Source organism: Cricetulus griseus, chromosome X (genome assembly GCF_003668045.3).
Source record: "Cricetulus griseus strain 17A/GY chromosome X, alternate assembly CriGri-PICRH-1.0, whole genome shotgun sequence".
NCBI lineage: Eukaryota > Metazoa > Chordata > Mammalia > Rodentia > Cricetidae > Cricetulus > Cricetulus griseus.
In genome coordinates, this window is record NC_048604.1 from 106,712,683 (window position 1) to 106,735,033 (window position 22,351).

General features: G+C 41.2%; 1 protein-coding gene and 1 pseudogene across 1 annotated transcript; one reads left to right on the top strand and one right to left on the bottom strand.

Moving 5' to 3' along the window:
- Positions 1 to 186: 186 nt before the first annotated feature.
- Positions 187 to 1,580, bottom strand: LOC107977008 (annotated as a pseudogene).
- Positions 1,581 to 13,824: 12,244 nt separating this feature from the next.
- On the top strand, positions 13,825 to 14,510 carry LOC100752936. Its single transcript, XM_027432159.2, has one exon. The coding sequence runs from the start codon at positions 13,825 to 13,827 to the stop codon at positions 14,476 to 14,478; it is 654 nt and encodes a 217-aa protein (XP_027287960.1). The 3' UTR covers positions 14,479 to 14,510.
- Positions 14,511 to 22,351: the final 7,841 nt, after the last annotated feature.

Below are 22,351 nucleotides of genomic sequence, written 5' to 3' on the forward strand. Positions count from 1 at the left end.
ATAATGCAACCAGTGAAGTAATCAAACAAACAAGACAGAAAAGATAACAGAAGGAGTCATTGAACCATTTTCTGTCACAGGCCAGTGAGCATTGTTGAGTCTTTGGAAACTTTAGGTAGACATTTCCAAAATCCTTGCTATGACCATGGGGAATTTTGGATTTCTCAAGGTGAAGTAAATTTATTTTCAGATATCAGGAAAACCTACTATGTTTAAGGGAACAGTAGAAAAAATAAAAATCATGCCACTGAACAGGACAGCCGATAGAAATGCCACACTCATGGCAGCCACAGCTTTCTGAATATTTGGATAAAGGGGCATATGGAAAGAGGGTGGAAAGGCAATCCCTTCCTTGTTTACAATGGAGAAATAATTGCACAAGATGGCAAGGAAGACAAAGCTATTGGCAACGATATTCAGAATCACTGAAAGGCTGAAGGCATTGTGGGTAGCTGTCCATACCTGCAGGATGTCAACCTGGGGCAAGAGAGTCAGGAATAGGGAATGGGGACAAGAGATGCAGAAAAAACGACCACAAGACAGGATTCTGATCAAGTGGCACACTTTACTTTTCTCAGGCTAGCTTATATAGTCAGGATATGGGGAGGGTCAGAAAGGGTTGTTTGTGCACCAGGTGTTAGTATAGGCAGGATATTAGGAAGCCACAAAGAGGATGTTTGGCAGGGTAAAGAGTTCATGAGTAAGAGGTCCAGTAAGGGGTTGCCCAGGTGGCTGAGCCTGTGGGTGGAGGACTGGGTCAAGTTGTTTCTTTTCTTGAGCTGAGGTTCTAAGGAGCTGCTATGTAAAGGTTAACTATGTGGCCTGCCAAGCATGGCTTAGGATCTCATGCAAAGCCCTGAGATTTGGCTCCCAACAGGTAGCATTCTGCTCTTGTCTCCATCTGTACACATTTCTAAGAGCAAGAATGGTGGCCACTTTTCCAATCAGCCAGAAAATGCTGGTGATCAGCAGCAGGTGTGGAGAAATATGAATATCCAAAGTGATGAATGTGTATTGGTAACAGGTTCGTACTAATATTGCTGGAGTTGTCATGGTGGTACACGCAGGCTTTCCACACTCCCACAAAGGCCACACTAGGGTAAGAGATCACAGCTTCTTTCAAGTACCATACTTGCCACTGTGGGAGGCTAAAGTGGAGAATTACCAATACAGAGCCAAGTAGAAATATCAGGGTATTTAATAGGGAAAAGCCTTACTTACTGAGCGACCTAGCCAGCCAGCATGGCAGCGGTCTGTACAGCAAGCCGAAAGGGAAACTGAAAAAATGCCCAGCTACCTGATTGCCTCTCACTCTACATCACCCTGACCACACCCTTGCAGGATGTCCCATGGTGTGTGTCACCTACTCACTTGTCCTCTATGACTCTGGGTGAGGGGACTTTGGGAAGCAGCTTCCTTCGCTGCTGAGCTTCCTCTAGGAGGTACTCTTCTTTGGGGAAAATTCTCTCCATCAGATCCATGGTTGTTTTGATCTTCACGCTGGGGTCCAGGATGTCAGCCAATGACTTGTCCTTTCCCACAATTTCCCTGGTTAATTTTTCACACTTCAAGTCATCCATAGTCTTCTCCTTGGCTTTCCCATAGTTGATCGAGGGAGGGGAGGAACAGCTATCTTTGACAGTACGTTCAGGGGTGCTGAGTGGCCTGGGGTCTGCAGGGCAGGATATCTGAGGTATTTCCACCTCCTCTCATGTATACAAACAGAAGTGGGAATAACACTGTTCTGATGTGTTCAATGATTTGTTCTGGTCCCTCTCCAGCCCACTGGGCAGCATGTGCAGTTCAGTTGGGCATGCAAGACTCTGTCGGCTCTCCTTCTCAGGCTGGCTTCCTGAGTCTCAATGTATAACACGACTCTCTCTGCATATTGAGAATCAGTAAATATAATAAGAAGTTCTGTAAAATCCATGAGTACCATGAGAATTGCATATAATTCTGCCTTCTGTACAGATGTATGTGGACTTTGAACTACTTTACTTAACTTACCTGCTTTCTGACCAGCCTTACCTGATTTGTTGGCATCAGTGTAGAAGGTAAGAACTCCAGAAATGGGAGTATGTCTTACAATATGTGGAAGAATCCAGACTGTCTTTTTTATTAATTTAATTCTGTCAGTTTTGGGATCATTGTTGCTAATCATTCCCAAAACGTCAGTAAGAGCTATTTGCCAATATTCATTATCCTTCCATAAGGAGGAAATTTCTGCATTAGTTAAAGGTACTATAATTTCTGTTAGATCTTATCCAGTCAGTTGACAAAGTCTTAATTTTCCCTTTAAAATCAAATCAGAAATCTTTTCTACATCTGTCTTTAACTTTTTAATCTGTTTATGTGGCAGAAATATCCACTTCAATATGGTGTCTTCCCTCTTAATCAGAATCCCAGAAGGATATTCCTTGGATGGCAAGATAACCAGAATACAGTCTAAATTAAGGTTTATCCGATCTACATGTGCATCTAATATTCTGTTTTCTGCACATTGTAACTCTTTTTCTGCCTCAACGGATAATATTCTCTGACTGTCTAGGTCCTTATCACCTTTAAGTGCCATATATATATTTAAAAACACATCACCATGTTCAGTTTTTACTCATAAAACAGAAGTCATAGAATTTGAAGTAGGCTACACTCTACACAAAGGGAACTGCCCTTTTTATAGTTAATACAATACATTTAGAAGTGCAAGCCTTGGCCAAGGACATAGCTCATTGGTAGAATGCTGACCTAGCATGTGTTTGGTCCTAGATTCATTTTCTGACACCCTACCCCACAAAGTATTCCAAAATATCTTTAAAATCCAGTCGTGGTTACACATACCTGTAATCCTAACATTTAGGATGAAGAGGGAAGTGGATTAAGACAAGTTCAGGGTCACTCTGGGATACTTAGCCAGCTGGATACCAGCCAGAGGTACATAACAAGTCCCTGTCTCAGAAATCCCACCCCAAAAAAACATTAAAAAAATGCTGTCACCCTCTTTTGTCTGTTTGGTGCTCTACCTATTTGTTCTGAAATGTACCAGGTGCTGGGATACTGTGTCACTAGAGGCACCTGCTTTGGGTCTGAGGGAATCACAGAGACTGGACAGTTTTACTATATTTGATTTATTTATTTTTGGACACAGAGTCATGTTATGTAGCCCAGGCTGACGTACAACTTGAAGTGCAGTTCAGGGTGGGTTCTAACTTGTCTCCTTGTTTCAGCCTCCTAAATGCTGGAATTACATAACTGCAACAACATGCCCAGCCCGGCATCCATTTTTAGATAGCAAATATTAATTTGCCCATTTCCCCCTGTTCTTGGGTGGAAAGCTAGTGCCTAAGTTATCATAGGTAGCACTCTGTCTCTAAGCTGCATCCCAATACCCCTTCCATTATAACATAAAAGGGGAGAATCCTATGTATGTGGTGGACACATGTATGTATTTGGTATACTTAGTTTTTGAGACAGAGTCCTGATATGTAGCCTTGTCTGCCCTGGTACTCCATACGTAGCCTAGGCTGGTCTTAAATCTCTTACAATCCTCCTATATCAGCTACCTCCATGCTGGATAGGCATAAACCATGATATCCAGCTCTATATTGTAGTTTTACATTTGCTCTTTGAAAATCAATGCTTTAGGACTAGGGAGATGTTTCTGTGGGTAAAATGCTCTCCCAGGAAGTGAGGAAGTCTGGAGTTCAGATCCCCAGAACCCACATAAATATATAGTGGGTGTGACAGCCTGTCTGTAATTCCAGTTCTTAGGAGACATAGACAGGGGGTCCACAGAGCAAGCCAACTAGGTCAACAGCCAATTTGCCATGATCTGTGTTTAAATGAGAGATCCTGCCTCAATATAGAAGGAGAAGAGCAATCAAGGATAACGCTCATGTCAACCTCTGTCTTCTCACCCATGCTAAGATCTGTATACTTACATATATGCATACCACATACAGAAGCAATGCAAGGAGTTTTGCACCAATGATCCTAGCATTGAGATTGAATCAGGGGGAACTCAAGTTTTAGGCCAGGCTGGAATACACAGAAAGACTGTCTCAACAACAGTAAAGACCAAAACCAAAATTAGTGTTTTAGGACTGGGCTCTACATCAATGATAGAATGATGGCCTAACATGTAGCAGGTCCTGGATTTGATCCTCAGGACTACATCAAAATAATAAATAAAAGTTATCCTTTAAATAGCAGTTCTCAACCTTATTAGTGCTACAGCGCTTTAATATAGTTAGAGTTCCTCATGCTGTGATGACACCCAACCATAAAATTATTTTCATTGCTACTACATAAATTTAATTTTGCTACTGTTATGAATCACAGTGTAAATATCTATTTTCTAATGGTCTTATGCGACCCGCATGAAAGGGTCATTTCACTGCAAAGGATCGCAACCTATAGTTTGAGACCCACTGCTTTAAATGGTTTATATATGGGTGGGTTATAGTGTTGATGTTTACTGGTCTGTCGAGGAACTTGGGGTTCTAGAAACCAATGCCTGGTAGTAAGTAGCTGTACAGAAGCATGAAAGTGAAAAATCCCACATTGCCACACTCTTAAAAATAGTCAAAATTTGTTTCTGTGTACTTCAGTGATGCAGTGAATGCTTAGAATGAACAAGGCCCAGAGTTATATCCCCAGCACTGCAAAAAAGTGAAAGTCGAAGTGTTAAATCATTTATGGTACATATATATTTCCCTAAGCAAAAGAAACATTTCAAAGATAAATTGGGTAGACTTTCCAAAGCACAGAGCAGCCCATGGTTCTTCATTGTGAATTTTCAAGGGATTTTAGCGAATATTTGTGAAGTGGGTGGCATATTCATGGAATAAGGCAACTCTTTATACTTCTGAGATCATGGTGCAGCAGATCTCCTTTTTAATAGGATAGCATTCACATGGTCCTCATAAAAGCTCACAGAAGAAAGGGTGTCAACCATAATTCAATGTTGATTTCAGGTCTGTTGAGGATGGAGACTCTTTGTTAGTACACATGTGTGGGAGAATGCCCTGACTCCTTAGTTTCTGATAAAGTAGGAACAGCCTATCTGTAGCTTCAAGTATGTCTAACCACAAGGGGGCATTCTGTCAGGAACATAGTGCCTAAGACACATAAAGCAGTCGTCCTCAGTTGCCTCATGTCTAACTCTGCACAGAACTGGCATCAAAAAGAACGGTTCCAACAATATGTAGCTTGGTGAATCAGTGAATTGACAGGATTTACTGAAATGGGACCTCCTGAAACTGAGAAGCTTCTGTAAGGCAAAGGACACAGTCAGTAAGACAAAACGACCACCCACAGAATGGGAAAAGATCTTCACCAACCCCACATCTGACAGAGGACTGATTTCCAAAATATACAAGGAGCTCAAGAAGCTAGCCACCAAAACACCATACAATGAAATTAAAAAGTGGGGTGCAGAACTAAACAGAGATTTTTCAACAGAGGAATCTGAAATGGCTGAAAGACACTTAAGAAAGTGCTCAAAATCCTTGGCCATCAGAGAAATGCAACTCAAAACAACTCTGAGATACCACCTCACACCTGTCAGAATGGCTAAAATCAAAAATACCAATGACAACCTATGCTGGAGAGGTTGTGGAGAAGAAGGAACACTCCTCCATTGCTGGTGGGAGTGTGAACTTGTAAGACCACTTTGGAAATCAGTATGGCGGTTGCTCAGAAAAATGGGAATCAATCTACCTCAAGATCCAGCCATTCCTCTCTTGGGTATATACCCAAATACTGCATGTCCATACAACAAGGACATATGTTCAACCATGTTCATAGCAGCATTGTTTGTAATAGCCAGAACCTGGAAGCAACCTAGATGCCCCTCAACTGAAGAATGGAAAGAGAAAATGTGGTACATTTATACAATGGAGTACTACTCAGCAGAAAAAAGCAATGGAATCTTGAAATTCGCAGGCAAATGGATGGAACTAGAAGAAACCATCCTGAGTGAGGTAACCCAATCACAAAAAGACAAACATGGTATGTACTCACTCATATATGATTTTTAGACATAGAGCAAAGGTTTACCAGCCTATAATCCTTTACCCCAAGGAAACTAGAAATCATGAATGTCTCTAAGGGATAAATGGACCCCAGGAATGGGAAGTGGTATGAACTCCCGAGCTAATTGAGAGCATGAGGGTAGGGGAGTGGGTGCTGCCACAATAAGAGCACAAGATGAAGAGTAGAGGAGAATAAATCTAGAGGAGAATAAATATATTGAGTTGGGGGAAGAATAGAGGAGAGAGAGCAGGATGAGTGATACCATATCAGAGGGAGCCACTATAGGTCCGAGAAGAGATCTGGAACTAGGAAGATCTCCAGAGACCTATAAGGATGACACGATCTGACAGTACGGGCAGTGGAGGAGAGGATGGCCTAGAAACCCTTCCCCTAGAATGAGAGTGATGACTACTCTCTATGCTATCCTAGAGTCTTCATCCAGTGGCTGATGGAAGCAGAGACAGACATCCACAGAAATACACTGAGCTGAAATCTGGAACTTAGTTGAAGAGAGGGAGGAATGAAGAATGAAGGGGTCTGTACCTGGTTGGAGAAACCCACAGAAACAGTTGGCCTGAAAAAGGGAAAGCATATCGACCCCAGATGCTCTTTGGGAGGCCAGTACGGGACTAATCCAGCCCCCTGATCATGGATGCCAATGGGGAGGCCCCTGCACTCCTGGGAGCCTCCGGAGGTGGACTGGCGTTTTGCCCTAGTGGGTGGGGGGGACTTCGAGAGCCCATCCCACTTGAAGGGATTTGCTCTGTCTCTGAACACATGGTGAGGGGCCTAGGCCCAGCACAGGAAGATTTGGTGGACTTGGTGGAGCCCCGGTTGGGGGCCCTACCCTGCCTGGGGACTGGTGGGTGGATGGGGTGGGGGGTAGGTTGGAGGTGGGAGAGAAGGAATGGGGGTGAGGGGAGGGAGAGGGAGAGGGGAAGTACATGTGAAACAAGCCTGTTCCGTAACTTCAATTAATAACAATAATAATAATAATAATAATAATAATAATAATAAAAAGAGAGAAAAAAAAGAATTGAGAGTGACCCCAAAACAATCCCATCACTTGAGAAGACTCACCCCAGCTTAGATAACAACTTCCCTAAAGCTACATAGGTGGTGCCCTCTCACCCTTCAGTTAAACATTCATGGTCTATATACCATTTCCCAGCTCCCAAAGACACATACATTGGGGGCAATACTGCATGCTAATAGAAAATGTACAGGAGTAACTGGCTGGAATCTCAGGAGACACACTTATGACCTTTCCTACTCTCTCCTTCTCTGGGGGGAGTTAACAAGCTGATCTTGTGGATGGTCTCTTTTCTGCTTTTGGGTAATGACAGGCCTGGGAGATAGCTAGATAGATAGGTAGAAGCTCTATTACACAAGCCTGAAGATCTGAGTTTAATCCAAAGATCTCACAAGGTGACAGAACAGAACCATGTCTTCAGAGTGTTCTTCGAAGCTCTACATGTGTTCCATGGCATGTATGCACTTGTAAGCATGCATGCACATGCACACACACTAAACACATAAATTTTTAATAAAAATACATGCTAACTGTTTTGCTCCAGAACAGGGATCAACAACAGCACTAGACATAGGAATCAAAATGTCTCTTTATGTAAGTCTATAATTTGTATACTTAAAAAAACAGAGCCCGAGGTATCATAAACATTCTATGAATACTTGCTGACATAGAGATTGAACTTTGTCCTGTCAAAAATGCACATTTGTGCTTGGTGCTTACCACATACCAACATATCCTCTTGCTTGACTTTAACAAAATAAATTGGGGTTTGTTTTGAATGTGTTCTTATGGTATGGGATTCTCTGCAACCCTCACAGGCCTTTGGGAAGCAAGCCCACAGTTCAGGACAACATGATTCAGTATCAAGTGTTGGTTCAAACTCTGAGAGTCTGACTCTCAGTGGTTTGCTTTAGACATATTTAAGCACAATATAATTTGGTGAACATTATTCTGGTGACAATTAACTATTGCGTGTGGAGAACAAAGCATACATAAATCTCCTTGAGGAACAAAGTAAACTAAATAAAGATCAGATGTGGCTGTATTAAAACTCTTTGTAAAGTCCATGAAGATATATTCTATAGATTGAGAAAAACAAATTTAGAATGAGAGTCTGGGGGAGTATATAGTGCTGGGAATGTCTCTACCCACACTGATAGAGCAAAGGTCCCCAGGCTAATGAGTATTGCCATTCCTTGCCATCTGGGAAGATAATGCATTACATTGCTTCCCTTGAAGTAATAACTGTGTGCTTAACATTCCAGATTCTCCTAGGTCTTCTTTGTGAGCACAAAGACCTCGGTACCTGTTAGCTGGTGTCATTTTGTAGATTTCCAGACATTTCCCTAGTGCCTGATTTCTCTGTAAACCTAAAATGTTTCCCTCTATTATGGTATCTCCTTTCTTGTTTTCTTCTATTCTTCACCTGACACAACCTTTCTGCTCCCTCATGTCCTCTGCATCCCTCCTCTTTTGGATGTGAAGGTGATCTGGCTGTGACATCTGACACCCCACTGCTTGCCAGGGTTGATTGGGCTGATCTGGCTTTCTAGGTGGATGTCCCCTTCCTTCCTCACCACTCCATGCGTGTCCCTCCAGAAGCTGTGTGCTCTGTCGATGATGACAACCTTCCCCAAATTGAGGAGGAACCGTCTTCGGTCAAGAGTATATGAGTAGCTGTGCTCCCATGCTAGAACCTCCAAACAAGCTTTCCAGGTCCATTGGGTTTTCCTTTATTGTTGGTTTTTTTTCGAGACAGGGTTTATCTGTAGCTTTGCAGGCTGTCCTGGAACTAACTCCTGTAGACCTTGTTGGTCGAGAACTCACAGGTGTGCTAGGATTAAAGGCATGCACCACCACCGCCCTGCTCAGAAAACAAGTTCTTAAAGTTCATACTCTTTCCACTTTTATGTAGAGTTTGAGGATAGAACTCAGTTTATCAGGCTTTGAGGAACACATTTACATGCTGAACAATTTTAATAGCCAATATGGGAGCTTAAGAGACTGATCGATGAAACAAAAATGTCTGATGTGTACGCCTCTTGCTCAAGGATAGATAGTTTCTGAGATTCTGGAGGCTGTTGTTTATGGGAGATAACAAGCCACTTGTTTTTTACTCCCCAAAACAAGTTTATTTGATCCATCAGCAATGGTTATGCTTGATCACATTCTGGGCAGGAGCCTCACAGTCAGGAAATAATACATCAGGATGTGTGCTTGCCCTTGACTGCACCTACTGTAAAACTTGAATTTGGGCCATCTTCTGGAATCCCAGAGATAGACGTGGCCAGTGTTTAATTAAAGCTTACATCAAATTTGGCTTTAAATTGTGGTAGTGGTCTTAGTCTCTCTCTTTTTTATTCTTTAATTGCTACTCATATGTACATATAAATTTACCCCCATTTCCCCACCCTCCCACCCTCCCATGTTCTCCACCAATCCTCCCAAAACATCCCCAAACACCTCCCCAGGGACAGTGAGGCCCTACACCAAGGACCTTCAAAGTCTCCCATATTGTTTGGTGTACCTGCATTGCAATATTATCCCTCCATCAGGAATGGGCTCCCAAAGTCCATTTGGGCTTTAGGGTTAAAGGCTGACTCCACTGTTAGAGGTCCCATAGACTGTCTTGGTCTCCTAGCTGGCACCCACACTCAGAGGGCTTGGTTTGATCCAATGCTGTTTTTCCTAGCTTTTTGACTAGGGTGCCATGCTCTCACTAGGTCAGGTCAACTCTTTCTGCAGGTTTCTACAGGACCATCTTGGCTTCTTTGCTCATCCCTCCTCCCTCTTCTCAACTGGATTCCAGGGGTATGTTTCAGTGCTTAGCTGTGGGATACTGTTTCTTCCTTGAACATCTACTGGATGAAGGCTCTAGGAATGGTAACCAAGGTAGACACCAATCTCATGATAGGGGAATGGCATGAATGGCATTTTCTCTACCACTGCTTGGATTCATAAATTGGGTCATCCTAGTGGATCCCCTAACATTTCCCCTGTGCCAGACGTCTCTGGGAATCTGGAGATTCCTTTTAAACAGCTTCTTGGTTTTCTTCCTCATTGTATCTTTGTGTGTGTGTGTGCCGGGGTGTGCATGCACTTGTGGGGTCTCACCAAGGAACACACATAGGTCAGAGTACAACTCTGTCAATTCTATTCAGCTTTTCACCATATGGGTTCCTGATTATCAAGATTTTGGGCAGGTGCCTTTATCCACTAAGTCATTTAATCTGCCCAGGGTTTGTTTCTTAAACATTCTTTAGGGATCTCATTAATTATAGTAGCTATTTGTTTCATGACTTCAAAAATAACTTTTATTTCTACAAAGGATTATCAACACGTTTGAGTTCGAAAATAAATTTCAGTTCTACAAAGACTTATCAACATGTTAAAGAGATACCTGATGGTACATTCTTGTATGTTGGAATGTGCTCATTGTTCAGCGTATTCCATCTAAGCCCTGGTATCCATGGAAACATAAGAATGTTTACAGTTATTGCCTTTCTTATGGTGGGAAATCACTAACATTGGGACTTCATAGAAAAGAAAACAGGCAAGTATTTTTACACCTTCCAGGAGCCTTTTAATAATTACATTCAATTTCACAGGACACAGAGTGCCAGAAAGGGCCAATGACATGTGATTAAGTGTGTGTAAGTCCTGCTGAATATCATAAGGGCCTTGAAGCCCCATGTGTGACTACATGGAATCAGGGAGGTGCACTGCTGTCTGTGTAGCTCCATGAAGTTGACTGTGTGAATTTGCCTCTGGGTTTTGTTGCCTTATCTAAAAAATGGGCATAATTATCGGAAGGGTATTGTTGGAGGCACAGGAATATCAAAGGGGCTAGTAATCCTCAAGTTATAAAAGATTCTCCAGATAATCCAAAGATTATGAGAGCCTATCAGCCAGCCTATTTCTTAACGGAATTATCTGCCTAATAATACATTTTTATTCAAGGTACTTCCCTCTTCATGTGATGCCCTCTATGGTCAACATTTCCTGCTGCTTTGTATATCAGCCTTCAAATTTATTACTTCACCTACAAAATAATAAGGTAATTATTGAAACTACCTTGTATGGAAGCTTTCCTACTGGGTCTTTAAAAAATAAATACCTCCATGCTTTGGGTTTCAAATCCAAGCATAAAATGTGCCCATGTAGCCCATTTACTTGACACAACAGCATTTTCCATTCTGTTTTCAGTTCCATTTAAAAGCACATTGTTTCCTCAGACCACCTCAGACCTGCCTTGTCAAGGAAGAGAGGATGGGCAGGCTTTTACCCAAGCCACCCTCAGTTTCACACCTAACTTGCTGATGTTACTTCCCTAGTAGAGCAGGTATACTGGCTTCACCCAGTTAGAAAGCGCATTCCACAGAGGACTTGGAACAGTGGGTAGCTGGTAGGGAGGGTTTTCTGGTAAGGAGATCCAGTTTAAGGGTCCCTCAAAACTTCTGCATGGACAATGGCAATGGCAATGGCATTATCTATGTGACTAGCTACTTAAGGACTTTGCCTTCCTTTTTACTAAATGAATCAGTGGGATCCTTCAGTGGGATTTTCTCATTTTCATTATTGCTACATTCAAAGATTTGAGTTGTCAAAAGATCTAAATAAGTTGCCTCATAGTGTGAAAGGGGAGTGTAAGTTTTGCTTCAAAGAAGATACTTGTTCACCCAAAATACATCAGTGTACATTGTATGTTGCACCTAATTGTTTCAAGGTGGAATGTAGAGTAAAGAATAGCTACAAAGCTGGCCGTTGGTGGCTCATGACTTTAATCCCAGCATTCCAGAGGCAGAGGCAGGTGGATCTCTGTGAGATCGAGGCCACCCTGGTCGACAGACCGAGGGACAGGATAGGCTCCAAAGTACACAGAGAAACCCTGTCTGAAAACACAAAACAAAACAACAAAATAAGAATAGCTACAAAATGGACATATCCACTGTTCTTCATCTTCTACATGCACATTTTATTTCCTGGGAGTGGGGAGTGACCTCAGTGCCTCACACCTGTTAGTTAATTACACCATCAACAAGCTATACCTCCTTCCAGTTACAAATGGATGTTTAAGGTTTGTGTTCACTCTGTCTTAAGTTATAAAATGCCATGCACAGGTTTTTTTTAGAAATGTGCACATTCTAGGAAAGTGTGCAAATAGGAATGATAGTTTCTATTCCACCAATTGATATGCTTAGATTTTCTATTTTTGCACAACTGTTATATTCCTATCTTCTTAGATATTTGAAGAAGTATGTTTTCCTTGGACATAAATGGGCATTCCATGTGTATTATTTTTCATTTTGCTTGTTTCCTCTAAGATCATATACATTAATCCATGCTTGGTAATGATCCTGTGATATTCCACTACACTATTGGAGAAGTCACAATTAAACTAAGCAATCCTCTGCTTTCTATACTCACTTAGGATATTAATAATTGTTTTTTCTGATTTGAAAACAGAAATAAAATAAATATCACATTATATATGATATTGAACTTCTTATGCTACTATTAATTGCAGGAAATGAAATTTCTAGTAAAAAAATGTGAACATTTCAACTTGTGAAAGATTGTGAGCACAGTCCTACCATAGAGCTGGAGCACAATGCCTAATTATTATATGGGCAGCGGGGGTGAGCATCTGCAAGGATCTTTGTCAAAGGTCATGCTCCAGATAGGTCAGGCATCCATTTAGCTGTTTAGGGACAGCTCCAGATAAGGTCAGGGAGAGAGCAGGTAGCCATGCTGGGAGAGGGGAGTCCTCCATTTGACACTAAGCTCAGAGAGCTGTCCAGACATGGTGCACTGCCACCTGAGGTACAGGGTACCCTAACAAAAGACATTGCCATATTGTTGTCTAAAAAACTTATATTTGGCTAATGATTAAGAGCACTGACTGTTCTTCCAGGGGACACCTATTCCATTCTCACCACCTACATGACAGCTTACAACTATCTAGAACTCCAGTTCCGAGGGATACAATGTCCTCTTCTGACCTCCACACAGAAGGGTGCACCAAGCAGGAATGTGGTACACAGACATACGTGCAGACAAATAATCAAATCATTTTCAAACCTTATAATGGGTACTTTTGCATAGTCATGGATTTCTAGTTGCTTTCTCTTCTTTTATTAATATTTATTTTATTTTAGATTATGTGTCTCTATGTCTGTGGGTGGATATATGCATGCAAGTACAGGTCGTTGTAAGAGGACCTTGTACAGTTACACGGAATTGTAAGCCACCCAAAGTGAGTGCTGGGAACTGAAATTGGGTCCTAAGCTAGAACACTACACTCTTAACCACTGAACTGTTTCTCCAATCCTTCCGTTATTTTTATACACAGTATTTGGATTATTGAAACACAATTTTGAGATGCAAGAGCAAGGCGTGAGTATATAGTTATTGGTAAATCATATCTCATTTGGTTTTCCTGACTTCCCTTCTGTTCCTGAATTGACTGTATATTCTTAGTCAACAAACAGCATTTGGAGGACACTGTGAAATATTGTCCAAAATCTCTTGAGATGGGAATTCCTGCCACAGCCATAGATTTCAAGATTTCTTATATACATTTAAACTTTTGTGTAGAGTAAGTATATTGACTACTTTAATACAAGTATGTGTGTGACAACAGGGACAAGGTGTGAGAACTTACTACACTGTAAACCATGACTTATTCTGTTTTTTCACTATTCTTCATACTTGTAACTTGACTCTGTTTGTTCAATCTCATGTGCAGATTTACTGAGATGAAGAAGTGGATCTTCAAACTCATTGGCTTCCTTTGCAGCCTCTGGTCTTTGGCATTTGGACTAATCCTTGTACACAGCCGATACTGGCGCCTGTGGGAATTCGACGACAAATATGTTCAGCTTGTGTACATTGGCCTCTGGGAAGCTTTTTACAATCAAGATTTAAACATCTCTACCTCGGTGGTCAGTATTCCAGTGCACATCCCGGTCAACTCAAGCTGGACAATTTCACCTGAATTTCGGTATGCTCGGAACCTGATATTGCTGTCGATTTTGATAAAACCTGTTATCCTGGTTTGCAGCTTAGTGGCAATTAGAATCAGCATCATAAAAGCCGAAGTCCCTGATATACAGGTGGTCTGCTACAAGGGCTATGCCTTAGTTCTGGTTCTCAGCGGTCTTTGCACGGTTCTTTCTGTCACCTGGAACCATGTAGTAGATCTTTATGGTGAAACAACCCTTGACTTTCCACCCAATTTTCCTGTTAGGAAAGAAGCCCTGATAAAGAAACACCACACTCATGTGTTTCCTATTGGGATCATGGCAACAATTCTTTCACTGGTTTCTGTAGTTATGATCCTCATTGAGATCAGGTCATTGAAACTACAGAGAAAAGTCAAGGCCTGGAATTCTTCCAAACAGGTGGATTAAAAGGTCTGAAGTGTCAGCTCTGGTATTTCCAATATCTGCCAGGAGAATCCTTGAAGATACTTCTCTTTTGCACAGAATACTCATGTAGTCATCTACTCCCTCCCAATAAAGCAGAAACCTGGTTTCTGAGTGTCTGTCCAATATATGTGTCCTCCTCTCTGTTGTGGAATAATCTTGTTGTACACTGTGAGGATGTGTCATTCTGATTGTTTTAATAAAAAGCCAAATGCCCAATAGCTAGGCAGGATCGTCAGGCACACAGGATTCAGACAAAAAGAAGGAAGGGGGAGTTGCCAGCCAGATGGAGAAGCAGCAGCCTGGCCATTAAAAAGTAAAGGTAACTTAGCCACATATAAGAACATAGACTGAAAGATATGGGTTAATTTAAGTTATTAGAGATAGTTAGAAACAAGCCTAAACTATTAATAGGCCAAGCCTTCATAACTAATAATAAGTCACCATGTCATTACTGGGGAGCCAGAGGTCTCAATGAAAAGGTCTGCCTACAAATGGTGTCAAGTGTGGAGTATGTGTTTCCACATAAGACTTGAGAAGGCTTTTTAAAAATGTTCCTAAAATACACAAAAATGGAGCCAAACATGGCTTCTTAGTCCCACAGTCTCCCCTTGGGCCATGATACAAAGATGTGTCTCACAGCTGCAGCCTGCAGACATAGAGCCACCAGCACTGCATGACCTAAGCTGTACAGTAGTTTGAGTTGCACTCATACAGACAGAAAAGTTTGCAGATACACAGGAAAGCAGGTTCAGGTGGAAAAATCCTCTAAATTGGTTACAGTGTGTTTAACGATGTGGGTAGGCTTAAGAAAAAAGAAAGTAAAGGGATATAGACAATCATAAATAAATAAATAGCTTGAAAATAAAGTCTTACTGGTTCTGGCTATTACAACAATGCTTCTATGAACATGGTTGAACATATGTCCTTGTTGTATGGACTGTGTTATTTGGGTATATTCCCAAGAGAAGTATTGCTGGATTTTGAGGTAGACTGATTCCCATTTTTCTGAGCAAATGCCATACTGGTTTCCAAAGTGGTCTTACAAGTATGCACTCCCACCAGCAATGGAGGTTAGTTCCTTTTTCCTTCACATCACATCTTCTCTTGAGCATAGATTGTCATTAGTGTTTTTGATTTTAGTCATTCTGGTGGTGCAAGATAGTATCTCAGCACTTTCCATTAAAAAAAATGTCTCTACAATTTTGTTCAAATGACTGCAGAAACTGGAAAAGCTGTTGTTGCTATTGAAGCATAACTTACTGCCATTATTGGTTTTTTATATAAATTTAAATATATATACATATACGAGATGAATTTTGGAAACTTTAGCTGTACTGTCAACTTTGGAAAAAAGTATCCCAGTTTACCGTGTTGAGTTGGCATTGTACAAAAATTAACAGCCATATTGGTCTAGAAATGTTGAACTTAATTTTTTCCATTTGTACAGGGGGTACACGTTAAATTAAATATGTAAGGTCTTAAAAAAAGAAGGGATTTTGAGAGTCCATCCCATGTGAAGGGATGCTCTCTTGGCCTGGACACATGGGGAAAGGCCTAGGCCTGGCCCAGGATGATGTGTTAGACTTTGGGAAGATTCTTTTGAGGGCAATACCCTGCCTGCAGAGTGGAGGAGGGAAAGCTAGGGGCAGGTTGGAAGTTGTGGGGGATGGGGGAGAGGGAGAAGGGATTGACATGTGAAGCAAGCTTTTTCCTAATTTGAAGTAGTAAAATAAAAAAAGATGGTATCTCAGAGTTGATTTTCATTTCTCTGATGGCCAAGGAATTTAAGCACTTTCTTTACTGTCTATCAGCCATTTCAGATTCCTCTGTTGAGAATTTTGTAACCCACTTTTTAATATCATTCTTTGGTGTTTTGGTGGCTAGCCTCTTGAGTTCATTGTATATTTTGGAAATCAGCCCTCTGTCAGATGTGGGGTTGGTGAAGATCTTTTCCCATTCTGTGGGCTGTCGTTTTGTCTTACTGACTGTTTCCTTTGCCTTACAGAAACTTCTCAGTTTCAGGAGGTCCCATTCATTAATGGCAGATCTCAATGTCTGTGCTACTGGTGTAATGTTCAGGAAGCAGTCTCCTGTGCCAATTCGTTCAAGGGTATTTCCCACTTTCTCTTCTAGAAGATTCAGTGTGGCTGGATTTATGTTGAGATCTTTGATCTATTTGCATTTAGTTTTATGCATGGTGACAGATCTATCTGCAATCTCTGCATGTTGGAATCCTGTTGTGTCAGGACAATTTGTTGAAGATGCTATCTTTCTACAATTGTATTGATTTGGAATCTTTGTCATAGGTGTGTGGGTTAATATCAGGGTTTCCAATTTGATTCCCTTGGTCTATCTGTCTATTTTTGTGCCAATACCAAGCTGTTTTCAGAACTATGGCTCTGTAGTAGAGCTTGAACTCGGGGACAGTGATGCCTCCAGAAGATCCTTTATTATAAGGAGTTGTTTTGTCTATCCTGCATTTTTTATTTTTCCATATAAAGTTGAGTATTGTTCTTTCAATGTCTGTGAAGAACTGTGCTGGGATTTTTATGGGGATTGCTTTGAATCTGTAGATTACAATGGGCAAGACTGCCATTTTTACTATGTTGATTCTACCTATCCAAGAGCATGGGAGATCTTTCCATTTTCTGGTATCTTCTTTACTTTATTTCATTAAAGACTCAAATTTCTTACTGTACAGTTCTTTCACTTTTTTGGTTAGTGTTACTCCAAGTTATTTTATGTAGTTTGTGGATATTGTGAAGTGTGATGCTGCTTCTCTGATTTCTTTCTCATTGAGTTTATCATCTGTAATAGTAGGGCTACTGATTTTTTGAGTGAATTTTGTATCCTGCTACATTGCTGAAGGTGTTTTCAGCTGTAGAAGTTCCCTAGTAGACGTTCTCGGGTCACTTATGTAGACTATCATATCATCTGCAAATAGTGAGAGTTGACTTCTTCCTTTCCAATTTGGATCCCTTTGATCCCCTTTGCTTGTCTTATTGCTCTAGCTAGAACTTCAAGTACAATATTGAAGAGATATGGAGAGAGTGGTCAGCCTTGTCTTTTTCCTCATTTTAGAGGAATTTCTTTGAGTTTCTCTCCATTTATTTTGATGTTAGCTGTTGGTTTGTTGTATAATATTTTATCATGTTTAGATATGTTCCTGTTATTCCTGTTCTCTCCAAGATCTTTATCATGAAAGGAGGTTGGATTTTATCATTGACTTTTTCAGCATCTAGTGAGATGATCATGTCATTTTTCTGTTTTAGTTTGTTTATATGGTGGATTATACTGATAGATTTTCATATGTTGAAGCATCCTTGCATCCCTGGGATGAAGCCTACTTGAACATAGTGGGCAATTTTTCTGATGTGTTCTTAGATTTGATTCCCCAATATTTTGTTGAGTATTTTTACATCGATGTTCATGAGGGATATTGGCCTGTAGTTCTCTTTTTTAGTTGTATTTCAATTCTTTTGTATCTGTGGAGCTTTGCTTTGTTGCCAAAGATGGTATATTCTTTTGTGTTTCTATGGAATGTTCTATAGATATCTTTTAAACCCAGTTGGGTCATAACTTCTGTCACATCCTTTGTTTCTTTGTTAAAGTTTCTGTCTGGTGGTCCTGTCTAGTGGTGAAAGCAGGGTGTTGAAGTCCCCTACTATAAGTGTTTGTGGTTTTATGTGTAGTTTGAGCTTTAGTAATGCTTCTTTTACAAATGTGAGTGCCTTCATATTTGGGGCATAGATGTTCAGGATTGATACTTCATCTTGATGGACTTTTCCTGTAATGAGCATGAAATGACCTTCTTCATCTCTTTGATTGATTTTAATTTGAAGTCTAATTTGTTAGTTATGAGGATTGATACACCAGCTTATTTATTGGACCCAGTTTAATTGGAAAATCTTTTCCCAACCCTCTACTCTGAGGGTAGAGCCTGTCTTTGAAGTTGAGGTGTGTTTCTTGTATACAGCAGAAGGATGGATTCTGTCTTCATATCCCTATTGTTAGCCTGTATCTTTTTATGGGCAGGTTAAGACCATTGTCCTTGAGGTATATAACTGTCCATTTTTGTTGGTTGTTGTTTCTTTTGGATTTATTGTTGGTGGTGTCATTGTGCATGTATTTTGCCCTCCTCTTTCTTTTCATGTTTGGTAAAATTGGATTATCTATTGCCTATGTTTTTGTGAATGTATTTATCTTCATTGGGTTGGAGTTTTTCTTCCAGAACTTTCTGTAGTGCTGGTTTTGTGGATATGTATTGTTTAACACTGGTTTTGAAATGGAATATCTTGTTTTCTCCATCTATATTGATTGAAAGTTTGGCTGGGTACAGTAGTCTGGGTTAGTCTCCATGCTCCCTTAGTGTTTGTAGGATATCTATCCATAACCTTCTGGCTTTCAAAGTTTCCATTGAGAAGTCGGGTGTGATTCTGATAGGTCTGCCTTTATATGTTCCTTGGCCTTTTCCTTTGCTGCTCTTAATATTTTCTCTTTATTCTGTATGTTTGGGGTTTTGATTATTATTTGGTGAGGGAACCTTCCCCTTTAATGAGACTGATGACTACTTTTTATGCCATCCCAGAACAATCTGAGGGAAGCAGAGGCAGACACCCATAGATATACACTGAACTGGACTCTGGAACTTAGATGTAGAGAGGAAGGAATGAAGATCAAAGGGTGGGTACCTGGCTGGTGAAACCCGCTGAAACAGCTGGCCTGTACAAGTGGAAGCACGTGGACCCCAGACACCAGTCTGGGTGGCCAGTACAGGAGGGATCCAGACCCCTGAACATGGATGTCAATTAGGAGGCCTCTGCTGTCTAGGTGCTCCCTGGTAGTGGATTAGTATTTTTCCCTGGTGTAAGAAAGGATTTTGAGTGCCCATCCCAAGTCAAGTGATGCACTCTTGGCCTGGACACATGGGGGATGGCCTAGACCTGGCACAGGATGATGTGGTGGACTTAGGCAAGACCATTTCATGGGCTCTACCCTGGCTGGGTAGTGGAAAGTGAATTGGGTTGGGGGTAGGTGTGGGGTAGGGAGTAGTGTTGGTCCATAGGGGAGGGAGAGGGAGAAGGGATGGACTTGTGAAGCAAGGTTGTTCCTAATTTGAACTAATAAAAATACAAAAAAAAAGTCATTACAGACTCTGAAGATCCCCTATGGATGGCCTCACCCTCCCTAGGAACCAGGAAGTGTATGAGATAGGTAGGGTATGAGATAGTTGGGGGCACATGATGAGGGGAGGGAGAGGTAACTGGCATTGACATGTAAAACAATCTTCTTTCTAATTTAAATTAAAATTGTGACAAAAAGAAAAAACTAAAGTCTTTAAAGAAAGTAAAAATAATAATAATAAAAAAGCCATGTAGAGATCTGTAGTGGTATCCACCCCCATGCCTCTATCACTGACCATGCCCTTTTGGTGATAAGGTTTAGGTTTTGGGGCTAAGATGCTTTCTATAGCTTCCTGCTCAGGTTGCCGAGAGCATCCAGTTGACAGGGTATGCATGCTTGTAGCTGGAGCCCACGACTGTCATTCCTTTCCTGTGTAAGTTATTTTCTCCTAATAAAGTCCACTTCATCTTACTGGTCAAGCATCCTGATTTCCACACGAAAAAGAGATTGCAAATACACAGAGAGTCTGGATCCTGTATGTTATTGTTTCATCTTCGACTTTTTTTTTTGATTTCTTATAAGTAAACAACAGCCTCCAGGAGACATGGGATTGTAAAAGAGACTGCTGAAATAAACCATCCTATAAACTCTAAGAATGTCCTAACTTCAAAATACAAGTCAAAACTATGTTTCATTGGGGAAGAAACTCTTCTTATGTTTCCAAAGAAAATGAAAGGCTGTGGATTCAGTCAAGGTGGATAGAGATCAGATTTGATCAGGGAAGACCCCCTAAAAATGCTGACTACAGACAAGAAGTAGGTGAAGGGAAGAGGAGGAAAGTGGGGGAGGAGAAAGCTGAAAAGAAAAGGGAATCACTAGTCAGACATAGAGGAAACAGGAAAGCAATATGGGTAGTACATAGTAAAGGTAATAAAGTCACAAGGCAAAAAGTAAATTAATAGAATTGGGTTCGTTTAAGAGCTAGTTAGAAACAATCCTAAGCTATTAGTCCAGCTCACAATTAATAAAAAGTCTCCATGTGGTTATTTGGGATCTGGCTAGCAGGACAAAAAAAGTCCATCTACACCTCTGCCTGTCAGTTTCATTCCATTCTTTAAATGTTTTCATATCCTAAAGTATGCAGGTCATTATCATGTCTTCAGATACTGACAACAAGTATTAGCAGGCAAGAGTACTTGTGAAATGCAAGTTGCTTAAATAAAAAGACAAGTACAAGGTGAAAGTTTAGCAAGTTAACTGGACCTCAACACAGAAAAGTCACCAGATTCCTGTGTGGAGACACTTAAGTGTTCATACGTCTGGAGAGTATAGCTGGATCTCTTAGCTTAGTGCCCATGAATGTCAGAAAGGGATGCCAGATCCTCTGAAACTGGAATTACAAATGGTTTTAAGCCACCATATGATTGCTGGGAATTGATCCACAGTCCTATGCAAGAACGAGTGCTCTTAATGGTTGAACCATCTCTCCAACCCAGTTTCTTTTATCCCTTCCTTCCTTCCTTCTTTCCTTCCTTCCTTCCTTCCTTCCTTCCTTCCTTCCTTCCTTCCTTCCCTCCTTCCTTCCTTTCTCCCTCCCTCCCTCCTTCCCTCCCTACCTTCCTTTTTCCTTTCTTCCTTCCTGTCTTTTTTCCTTCCTTCTTTCTTCTTTCCTCTCATTTTTCCTTATTTCTATCTTTCTTCCTTTCTTTTTTAATTTTTTTGAGACAGAGTCTCACTATGTAGCTTTGGTTGGTCTGAAACTTGCAATGTAGTCTAAATTGATCTCAATTCGTCTGAACCCACTTGCCTCTGCCTCCTGAGTACTGTGATTAAAAGTGTGCATCACCATGCCTGACAGCCAGCCCAGTTTCTTTTCTTTTTTACTTTATCACTTATTTATTTATTTCTTTGGTAAATTGTTCTCTTGCTTCCACAGTGGGGAGGTCTGTGAACCCACTAAGATATAGGGAGTCATATAATTTTTCATATGGAGAAATGTCTGCTCTCCTTCTTGGAGGTGTTCTAATTCTAAACAAGTCTATAGAAATTCCATAGTAATTTTGTTTTTTTTGTTTTTTTTCATTATTCTTTTTTTATTAAATTATTAATATTTTCACATGTACTTTCCCTCTCCCTCTCCCTCCCCCCACCCCCATTCCTTCTCCCCCACCTCCAACCTACCCCCCACCCCATCCACCCGCCACTCCCCAGGCAGGGTAGGGCCCCCAACCAGGGCTCCACCAAGTCCACCAAATCTTCCTGTGCTGGGCCTAGGCCCCTCCCCATGTGTTCAGAGACAGAGCGAATCCCTTCAAGTGGGATGGGCTCTCGAAGTCCCTCCCACCCACCAGGACAAAATGCCAGTCCACCTCCAGAGGCTCCAAGGAGTGCAGGGGCCTCCCCATTGGCATCCATGATCAGGGGGCTGGATTAGTCCTGTACTGTCCTCCCAAAGAGCATCTGGGGTCGATATGCTTTCCCTTTTTCAGGCCAACTGTTTCTGTGGGTTTCTCCAACCAGGTACAGACCCCTTCGTTCTTCATTCCTCCCTCTCTTCAACTGAGTTCCAGATTTCAGCTCAGTGTATTTCTGTGGATGTCTGTCTCTGCTCTCATCAGCCACTGGATGAGGACTCTAGAATAGCATAGAGAGTATTCATCAATCTCATTCTAGGGGAAGGGTTTCTAGGCCAACTTCTCCTCCACTGCCCAGACTGTCAGATCGTGTCATC